The 11,508-nt window shown below is 37.6% G+C and overlaps 1 protein-coding gene across 8 annotated transcripts in view; it reads right to left on the bottom strand.

Annotated features, from left to right (window-relative positions):
* Window positions 1-1,108: 1,108 nt before the first annotated feature.
* Window positions 1,109-11,508, bottom strand: part of FRY (FRY microtubule binding protein) — a gene marked incomplete at its 5' end in the record, with an annotated part of 420,839 nt that continues 410,439 nt past the window's right edge. For all 8 annotated transcript variants that reach the window (XM_081286098.1, XM_081286096.1, XM_081286091.1 and 5 more), the window contains 2 exons: window positions 1,109-4,176; window positions 4,771-4,973. In XM_081286098.1, the coding sequence (XP_081142224.1) occupies window positions 3,918-4,176; window positions 4,771-4,973 (462 nt within the window). In that variant the 3' untranslated portion in view covers window positions 1,109-3,917. The remainder of the gene's footprint in view (window positions 4,177-4,770; window positions 4,974-11,508) is intronic.

The following is an 11,508-nucleotide window of genomic DNA, read 5'->3' as shown; positions in this document are numbered from 1 at the left end:
AATAAGATACAAAATAGGGCTGGGAATGTGGCTCAGTGGTTGAGTGACTGAGTTCAATCCCCATACCCTCCCCAACACACACACACACACACACACACACACACACACACACACACAAAACAAAAAACAAAAAAACCTTAGAGGAGATAAGTTTATTTTGGGCTTATGGTTTCAGAGTCTTTGTTCATGGTTGCCTGACTCTATTCCTTTGGATCTGAGATAAGGCAGAACATCCTAGTGGAAGAGTGTGGTGGAGGAAAGCTGATCAGCACAGGGAGGCTGTTAACTAGAGGTGGGGGATGGGGGGGAGGGAGGGATGGGAGGGGAGGGAGGGGCAGGAACAACCAAACCAGGAGCCAGGGACAAAATCTCCAAGGGCATTTCTCCAGTGACCTCTGTTCTCCACCCATGTCCTTCCTGCCTACCATTACCACCCATCAATCTCTTATTTTACCTCTGAACATTCCTGCATTGCCTAACATGAGCTTTTCAGGGAACATTTCATATATAAACCATAATGATTACTGACTCAAAAGTTTTTCATCATCCCAAACAGAAGGATTCTATTAAAACATAGGTCAAAACATGTCACTGCTGCGACCCCAGACATCCATGGATTTCCACATCACCCAGAAAGGGACTGTGTCCTTCTCATGGCCCACAGAGTTCTCTCTGAACTCTCTTCTTCACTCCAGCTGCTGGCTTCTGACTTCAACCAAGTGATCCTGCTCCTGCTATGATCTTTGGACTTGTGATTCCTGTTGGGATGCTTTTTCCCCTAGATGTTCATTTTGTATCCTTCATTCAGATCTCTGCTCAGGTATCGCCTTCTTAGAAAGGGTTTCTCTAGCATCCTTCCTAAAATAGCACCACACCTTGGTTACTATGTGTCCCTGTTCTATAGTTTTTCATGGCACTTATCACACCTCGCATAGACGGCCAAGCATATCTTCCCTCAATAAAGAGTATGAACTTCCTCGGAAGAGGGCCATATCTGTTTGGATAACTGCAGTCTCTTCTACCGGTGCTACCCCAGAGTGAGCATGCCATAAATATCTGTATCTGATGTATACTCAAATATTAATTGATCCAAAGTAAATGCATTAAATACTTTAAAAACCAGCTTTATTGAGACACATTAACAAACCATAAAATTCACTGGGGAACACTAATTTTATGTTTGGGCAGTGAACTAGAAGCAGGTGCAAGCTATTGATATAAATAGCAGTACCCTCTTTCTAGAATCCACTGAAAAGGTCAATGTTTGTTAGAACTTGGAACCAGATGCATTAAAATCTGTATGTGCACATATGTATGATTCTAACAGTTAAAAGCATCTTTATTTTACAGCTGATTCAACACATTTTCTTAACATTCTCACCTGTGGGTGGAAGTAAAACACAGATGCCTCTAAAATTTTTGTTGCTTTTTTGAAATCACCATATTTAGAGAGTATAATTTTAATCAAGTTATGTCTATTAGAGAAGGCTTATCTTGATTGCTTTATCATGCCAATGGGTAAAAAGTATCATTTGGCTCTAATGAGCAATGAGGAGGCATTTTATCACTAAAGCATCAGTTAGGTATCTACCCTCTCCTTTGGCACCTCAACCTCTGTAGCCTTGAGGAAGGTAGTGAAAATTAGTGCTTCATTAAGTGAAGTGGGGCATGTTAGCCCAGGAGATCTGATTGGAAGATCTAAAACTACTGCTGGGCTCAACTGGGGTGGGGTTCCTTTCCTACACAATTCTTCCCACCTCCATTCAAGGGGGAGACAATGAAGAAATAGAGGAAAAGCAGAGAAACCCAATTCACATTAACATATCTTTTCAAAAATAAAAAACGACAACCTTGACTTTTTCTTTTGACTGCAGTCTAATATGTCAGATTACAATGTACTGTTGACATCCTTTTGAACAGAGTAAACCATTGTGGTGGTTCTTTGCTGGATAAGAGGAGGGCATGGTGGCAAACTGTCACGACCAGTCCTTTGTACTGTGGCTTCCAACAAAACTGACAGGTGGCTATCATTACCCCCAGAAACCTGTATTTTATGAGGTATTTTTCAGAGTGATCATGATTCAGTTGTTTGTTCTACAAATCACAACAAATTATCTTTCAGTTGAAAAAAATAACTTATCAAAAGAATGTTTACAGCCATCCAGAAAGTTCTTAAAATATATTAATAATTTTATCAATGGTAACAACAACAAAAACTTGGGTCAGACTCCCTCCTGCAGGATACTTCTACAAAATTACTATTAATGATTCAGTAGTTGTATGTCAGTAAAGCAAGTTGTTAGTTTTTGAGGAGAAAGACAGTATTCATTAGATTGCTCTGTGTCTATCCCTGTTTTTCTAGTGGGGTGTCAGTGATAGTACAAAAAAGTCTAGTATTTACTACTCATTATAAAATCTGTTCTATAATTTTAAGGATGTCAGCCTTAAATGATGGGTTATGGACAATTAGATGCCTTTGTTCTTTTCTGATTTTTCTCTTTGATTGATTACAGAGAAAACTGGTTGGAAGACTTTTTTAGTGCCCATTTCCAGAGAGATTCTATTTACCTCTGGCTTCAAGGGCCCTCGCTACACAATCCCAATGGGTGCCATTTACATACTAAATATAAATGGTGTTCCTTGGAGTTATCACTGTAGCAGCCCACCTGCAAAACTATTAATGTATATCAAAGGCAAATATTTTCATTAACCAGAAATAAAATCCAAGGTCAACATGTATTTTTGTCTTTTCTTTTTAGTCTAAAGAAATGTCTGAACAGAATATCAATCAAGATTACATCACAAAATCTTTAAATGTATTTACAGAGTGAATAAGTTACATAGATAAACTTTGAATATGTTTTGATGTGCAACAGAGTCACATGCACACATCTAACACTTGACAGCATTAAGTTTAAGGAGAAAACTTAAGAATGGCCCATTACATGTATATTATAAATAAAATATGACATTCTTAAGAAACAAAATGACAACTCATATTTTACTTTTATGATTCTACTTCCAGCTATCCAAATGGATATTAAAATATGCATGCGTGACACGTGAAAGACTTGGAATTCATAATGTGATAATTTTTCTCTACAAAATGACAAAGTTAATTAAAATTAACACTCATCCTTCTGTAGTATAAATATGCTCATAAAAGCGACCTTCTAGTAAAAAGCAGCCAAGATCCTTAAAAAGAGTATCTGGATCATTTCTGGTGCAAAAAGATCCAGGGCCTTCAGAAACAGTAGCCTAGCAACATCAACAAAAAAAGGTACTTCATAGCAGCTTCTTTTAGATACAGTAATTGTATTCAAATAACAGTGTACATTAAATTGTAGTCCATTTACAATTCCCTTTTCAGATACACAGGCTGTCGGCTTTTGACCATCTTACAATTTTTCAGTGGCCAGCTTCATTCTGCCTGTCCCTTTCTCAGCCCACCAAAAAAAAAAGGGGGGGGGGCGGGGGTGAGGAGGGGGGGTCAAAGGAAAAAGAAAGGAAACGAATGTACAAGTTTCAGAATATAAATCTCTTTAAATGAGGAAAACATTGCACTTTTGCCAATCTAAAACTGCTTCTGGAAAGGTATTGTTCAGTGTCGTCGGCTTTGGTATGCAATGGAAGTCACTTCTTCAGTAGTGAGTTGCGTTTGCTCAGTAAAAGGAAAACACATTTGTGCCACACAGCATGACAGGTGGAGTCTGTCTCAAGATGTCCTATGCTCCCTTGGTTCTTATGGTATTGCTACATATTGGCAGTTCTGCCATCCTCTTTAGAAAAAGTCCTACATGTAACAAGAGGGAGAACAGTCTGTCCAAGCCTTGTGAAGGCTGAGAAGACACTGAATGACGTCGCCCCAGCATGGCAGCACCGCCAGCTTGGAAACCATGGGGGACGGGAGGCTCCTGTCAGAGACTAGTGCCAGAAACACTGGAGTCTGGGAGAAAAGTAGTGAGGACTCGGTAACTCTGGGCCCTGCGAATCATGTCCCGGATCTCCATGTTCAGCTCCATCAGTTTGGTGCAAATTTCGGTCAGGCTCTGGTTTGATCCCACCAGTGCATATGTACCCGTCTGTCCCAGAGTCTGGTGGCGGAAATAGATATTCAATAGTGTCTGGACCTCATCATCAGAACTGCTTCCAAAGATGTCGTTGGGCCACAGACTTCTGCAGTCGAGAAAGAACAGCACAGATTAGAGACATTATTGGTTGGTTACAAAGTTGGGAAGTTATGAGTCTTCATTAGTATAAGAATGTTACTTAGAAGCTTTGTTGAGATGTTCTCATACCATATAAGTCACCCGGCTACACTGTTTACAACTCCATCAGTTGTGCAAATATCACTATAATGAGTTTTAGGATAATGTTTTTGATATTTAAAAAATATCAAAAGTTTAAAAATACCAGAGTGGAATCTGATACTCTTATAATCTTTCTCTCATTTGTTATGGCATTCTCATTCCAATGAATGTGAAGACGATTTAAAAATGTAGGATGTAAAAACTCAAAAGTACATTCAGACTAAAATTATAGTTCTATATTACATAAGAATATACTTTGAAATGTATTTTAGGAACTACAAATGACCAGAATCAACATCAGTGTTTTCTGTGTAAGGTCTGAAAACCAGCATTGCAAGTAAGAAATAAGACAGATGAAATACATAGAAATTCTTTCTATGTTTTTTGTCCCCAACCATAACAAAGTCCCCATTAGGTGTTCATTTCCTTTAACCATCTCTAAAAGAAACGGTAGAATGACCTGCATTCCCTGATTTGCCGTAGAGCTTTGCCAAGTTCGTTGTTCTTGAGGCACTCCAGCATGGACTGGATGGCTGCTTCAGTGGACGTGAAGGTTGGCTCAGACCAGGCTCCCTCTGTGTAAAGAGGGTCCGCAGCAATGGCTGCGGTGGCCTCCTTCAGATTTCTTTTCAGGTCACTCAGTTCCCTGGACATATTTAGTAGCTGTTAAAAACAAAAACAAACAAGAATGTATTTGGGTGTAGGCTGGTTTTTTCATTCCAAAATGAAAGAAAATTGTGTGTCTGGTTTAGCACAAGCTTGATATTTTGGCAAAGTAAAAGCGACAGATGACACTGTACTACATGGTACACGTAAAGGATTGGGGCGGTTATAACCATCATAACTTTACATAACAACTGAGATTATTGCCTTAAGAGAGACTTTATTTCAAATGTTTTGTATTTAACTAGAAGGGGCATAAATGAGGAGGTAGAATCCACAACAGAACAAGAATAGGGAAGGTCTGGGTTCAAATGCCAACTCTGAAGGATAGTAGTTCTCCTTTATCTGTGGGGAATATACTGAAAAACACCCCAAAGATGACTTAACCCTACATATTATATTTTCTTACAAATACATATCTGTGATAAAGTTTGAATTGTCAATTACCCATAGTAAGAAATTAAAAATAATAAAATGGAACAATGATAACAACATACCAAAAGTTATTTAAAACATAGGAATTATTTATTTCTGAAATTTCCTTCTAATATTTTCAGGTCACAGTTGACCATGAGCACAAACTGTGGAAAGTAAAACAAAGCGAGGAGAATGACTGTATAATGCTGGGGTTTGATATGATTTGTCCCCCTGAACTAATGCAGGAGTTTAGTCCCCAAAGTCTTATGTTAATGGTTTAAGAGGGAAGAAGAATCTGACTATGATATCCAGAGGTAGGGCGTTAGGGATGGGATTAGATTAAGTCATTAGGGTGGGGCCTTCCTAATTGAGAAGATTGAGATGAGAGGGAGAGATGCAGACACAAGCATATACTTGGGCTCTCATTAAGATCTGATGAGGGGCTGGGGATATGGCTCAGGTGGTAGTGCACTTGCCTGGCATTTGTGAGGCACTGGGTTCGATCCTCAGCACCACATAAAAAAAAAAAAATGAAGATGTTGTCACCTAAATCTAAAAAATAAATACAAAAAAAAATCTGATGAGGCTAGTCCTGTGCCATGCTGTTGGATTCCAGCCTCCAATTATGAGCTACATAGACCTTTTCTCTTTATAGAGAAAATTGATACTGGGAGTGGGACATTATTATACCTGTAGATGTGGAGGAGCCTTTGGAATTGGTTAACAGGAAGAGGTTGGAAGAGTTTGGAGGAGCAGGTCAGAGCAAGCCTGGAATGCTGTAAGGGCTCAGAAGACCCGAATTCAAATTCAGATGTGGAGAATAATAAAGTCCATGCTGGTGAAGGTTCAGATGGAAATGAGGATTCTCTTGGGAACTGGAGTAAAGACCACTGCTGATAAATGGTAACAAACAATTTGGCTTCCTCATGTCCTAGTCCTGAGACTTTGTGGAAGGCTGAACTTAAAAGTGATGGACTAAGTTATCTGGCAGAGGAGATTTCAAAGCAGCAAAGCCTTCAGGCTGCTGTATGGCTGTTTTTGGCTTATAGTCAAGTGAGAGAGCAAAGGTATGCTTTGAAGAAAGAATTTACAATTAAAAGGAAAGCAGATAGGAAAGGTTTTGGAAAAATTTTGGCCTGGCCAGGAAGGGAGCAGAAAAGAATGTAAGAGTGTCACCAAGGGGGTTCCACAGAGCAGCTGTTTGCCAAGGAGATTAGATCAGATAAAAGAAGCCAAGTGTTTTGCCTCAGGACCTTAGGAAAGATGCCTTGAGGGCATCTCAGAAATCTTTCAGGGCAGAATTGTTTCAGCAAAGAGCTTCAAGGCTGGCTGGGAAGTTGGGCTTGCTGGCAAAGCACTCTGGGGCTGCAGCCATGGTTCAAAGGGACGCAGATACAGCCCAGGCAGGTAGCAGACCTTGGCATCATTTGTATGATGCTATTTTTACAGGTGGGCAGAATTTCAGGAATGAATAAGGACTAGGAGTAGAATGCTATGGTTTGAATATGGTTTGTTCCCCAAACTCATACAGGAGTTTAATCCCCAAAGTCTGTTATCAGCATTAATAAGGTTAGAAATTTAATCTGACTAGGGTACTAGAGATAGAGCCTATGGGAAGAGATTAGATTATGTTATTAGGATAGTCTCCAAGATTGATTCCTTCTGGAGAGGAAGAGAGACACATGCATATAGTGATACATATCTGATGTTGCCAGAACCTGTGCTATGCTGTGTGGACTTCTAGAGTCCAAAATTGTTCTAAATTTTCTTTTTTTCTCTTTGTCAAATAGCCTGTTTCAGGTATTTTGTTATAACAAAAATAACCAATACATATAGTATGGAGAGACAATCAAGTAAATAGACTGTTTATGTGCCTCAGTTTCTTCATCTGTGACTCTGAAGACATTACCTATACCTCACAGGGTCATTTTATAGATTAAATGAAATAACATATAAAATACTTAGTATAGTTTGGCAGATATGAATTCAATAAATGTAATTGTGAACGTGGACCTTGTTCTGGTGCCATGGGAAAAGACTGAAGACATAATTTTGAGGAGGAGGAGGAGGAATAATCTTAAAAGTAATCTTTTTTTTTAAAGAGAATTTTTTAATATTTATTTTTTAGTTGTTGGTGACACAACATCTTTATTTATTTATTTATTTTTATATGGTGCTGAGATGCCAGGCGAGCGCACTACCGCTTCAGCCACATGCCCAGCCCTTAAAAAGTAATCTTGGTATTAATGTTACAGAGGTAAATATTTTCCTCTCAAAATTACTGAAACCAAGATGGGTACAGTGGTATGCACCTGTCTTCCCAGTTACTTAGGAGGCAGAGGCAGGAGGATTATTTGAGGCCAGCCTGGACAACATAGCAAGATGCCATCTCAAAACACGAAAAACAAAACACAAAGTGGAACCAAAATAGCCAGTGTTAAAAAGTAAATCATAAGAGAACCTATGTCACTTCTAAGTGCCCTCAAAATATACCATGGAAGACAGACTGTTTTACAATTTGACCGCAAGCTGTGAGGGTTTTTTCCTTTGTAATGCAAGTTGATGATAATGTTTCCTTTGGAAAGTTATCCAACACCTTCAACTTTCCTTTTAATTCCCAGTTTGCTCATTATACAAGTATAAGACAAAGACCTGATGGACTGTTCACACAGATGACTATTAAACACAAATGCCTAGACATAGGTGTAAAATTTCCTGAGTCAATCTTTTAAAATAAGATGGTAGAATATCTTGATTTTATTATAATTTTAAGTATGAAAGTGCTTTTCTCTTCCTAATTTATTTATTAATTTTTGGAGGTGCTGGGGATTGAACCCAGGGCCTTGTGCATGCAAGGCAAGCACTCTACCAACTGAGCCATATCCCCAACCCCCTCCCTAATTTTAAACCAATGTAAGTTTTAAGTTTATATATTGTATTTAAAATTTACCTATATTTAAAATAGCTGAGCAGACATTCATTTAAAATGCATTAGATTTAAAATAATTACAAATACATACCTATATATACAGATGGTATGTAAAACATCATTTGCTACTCTAAAGTGAAACTCCAATTGCTATTGTTATGTTTGTTTTTGGAGATTAAAAACTCAGGGCCTTGTGTATGCTAGGCAAGCGCTCTACTACTGATATATATATAGATATATATATATATATCTATATATCTATATATATACACACACACACACACACACACCCTACCCCTCAGTGGCTTTTTAAAAAATAATTTTCTTTATGTATATATAAGGATTACATAATATGAGACATACAGAGATAGTAAAATGATTACTATAGTGAAGCAGATTAAAATATCTATCATCTCTGTTACTTTTATTTTTTTCATACTAGATATTTTATTTGGGATACCAGAGTAAGTGTTCTCCCACATAATACATTTTTTTCCCATTTTTCTTTTACTGGCTCTTCTTTTTTTAAATTCATTTTAGTTATATATAACACAAGGATACACCCTGACATTATCACAAGAGCATATGTGACAAAAACAGCTAAACTCTTAGTTAATAAAAATCCCTTGAATACTTCAATTTTAAGTTCAGGGCTCATGTTGTACATTAGGACTCTAGACCTGTCCATGACAACCACTGTTTCCTTCTCTGTGTTTTTGAGCATTTTTTTAATATTTATTTTTTAGTTGTAGTTGGATACAATACACTTATTTATTTATTTATATGTGGTGCTGAGGATTGAACCCAGGCCTCACACGTGCTAGGCGAGGGCTCTACCATTGAGCCACAACCCCAGCCCCGTTTTTGAGCCCTTTAAAAACACATATAATCCACATGTAAGGTAATGCAATGTGCTTTTTGTGTCTGGCTTATTTCACTTAGCATAATATCCTCCACATTCAACTATGCATAGGCAGGATCTTATTTTTAAGGCTAAATAATATGTCATTGTATGTTAATCGCATATTTCTTTATCCATTCATCCATCAGTGCACATTTAGGTTGTTTCATTATTTTGGCTATGGGGAATAGTGCTTTAGTGAACCTGGGAGGGCTGATATCTTCATGAGGTGATGATTTCATCTTCTTGAGGTATATACTTAGAACAGTGATTGTTGAAGTCATGTGGTAGTTCTATTTTTTAATTTCTTTAGGGACTTCTGTGCTGTTTTCTATAATGGCTGTACAATCAACATACCAACCACTAATGTACAAGGATTCCCTTTTCTCCACACCCTTGTCAATGTTGTTGTTTTTTTTTTTTTTAAATTTGGGTAATGAGATAACATCTCAGTGTTCCCCTCTACCCCAGGTTACCGGGGATTTAACCCAGGAGTGCTCTACCTGGGTTAAATTTCCCCCATCCCCAGACCTTTTTATTTTTAGATTCTTGCCAAGTTGTCTAGGGTGACCTCAAATTTGCAGTCCTCCTGCCTCAGCCTTCTGAGTTGCTAGGATTACAGGAATGTACCACCATATTTGGCCTTCATAGTGGTTTTAATTTGCATTTCCCTGATTAGTGAAGTTCAGCATTTCTTCACATACCTGTTGTTTGTTTTTATGTGGTCTTTGGAGAAATGTCTTTTCAGGACCTTTACCCAGCTTTCAATTGAGTTATTTATTTTTAGGCTACTGAGTTGTAACAATTCTTTTCATCTTTCATGACTAACTCCTTATCAAATATAAGGAGTTATATTTTTCCAAGTCCATAGGTGGTCTGCAAATTTTTTTCCAAGTCCATAGGTTGCCATTTCATTTTGTTGTTTCTCTTGCTGTGTAGAAGCTTTTTTTTTGTTGTTGTTGTTAGTTTGCTTGTTTGATTCAGTCCCATTATTTATTTTTGCTTTTGGTGTGATATTTAAAAACCATTGTCAAGACATTTTATTTCTCCTTTATATATATGCTATAAGTTTTTGCTTTCTGATAACCATACTGCTTGAATATTTTATGATAGGCTCCTTTAAGCTGATAATGGTCCACATACTAATGTTCTAAGGGTTGGGGATGTAGGTCGTGAGAGACCACTTGACTAGCATGTGTAAAGTCCTGGGTTCAATCCCCAGCACCATAACTCCCCTGATTCCCAATACCCCAGATGCTCTAGATTTTTATCCTTTACCTTATATATATATATATTTTAAAACATTTTTTTTTAGTTGTAGATGGACTGCATGACTTTTATTTATTTTTATGTGGTGCTGAGGATTGAACCCAGTGCCTCACACGTGCTATGTAAGCACTCTGCCACTGAGCTCCAGCTCCAGCCCTACCTTATATTTTTTATTGTCACAATTTACATCTTTTTAGACTATATAGTCCTTCATAATTTATTATAGCTATTTTTGGCCATTTTGACTTTTAATGTTCAAGCTAGGGTTTTGAAAGATTTACACACTAACATTAGTATAATGGAATATTATGAATTTATTTCTAATAGAGTTTTTTATTGGTTGCTCAAAACATTGCAATGATCTTGACATATCATATTTCATACATTTGATTCAAGTGGGGTATGAATTCTTATTTTTACCACGTGTACAGATTGCAGGATCACATTGGTTATACATCCACGTTTATACATACTGCCATACTAGTGTCTGTTGTATTCTGCTGCCTTTCCTATCCCCTTCCTATTTCCCCTCCCCTCCCCTCCCATCATCTCTCTCTACCCCATCTACTGTAATTCATTTCTCTTTTTTTCCCCCTTTCCACTCACATCCTCTTATATGTAATTGTGTATAACAATGAGGGTCTCCTTCCATCTTCCATGCAATTCCCCTTCTCTCTCCCATTCCCTTCCACCTCTCGTCCTTGCTTAATGGCAATCTTCTTCTCATGCTCTTCCTCCCTGCTCTGTTTTTGTTTTTATGATAACAATTATCATTCTTTTACTTCTGGTTGAAGCATTCCCTTAAGTATTTCTTCTAAGGCTGATCTAGTAGTGATAAATTTCTTCAGTTTTTGATCGTTTGGAAAAGATTTTATTTCTCCTTATTTCTGAAGTACTGTTTTACTGGAGTTTTTTTTTTTTTAATTTCAACACTTGAAATATATAATCATATTTTCTCCTAGTCTGTAAGGTAAGGTTTCTACTGAGAAACACGCTGATGATCTAATGGAGACTCCCTT

Source organism: Spermophilus citellus, assembly GCF_964194105.1.
Source record: "Spermophilus citellus genome assembly, chromosome: 1".
Taxonomy (NCBI): domain Eukaryota; kingdom Metazoa; phylum Chordata; class Mammalia; order Rodentia; family Sciuridae; genus Spermophilus; species Spermophilus citellus.
Note: the sequence above shows the minus strand (reverse complement) of the source record. Positions and strands in the feature narration are given on the sequence as shown.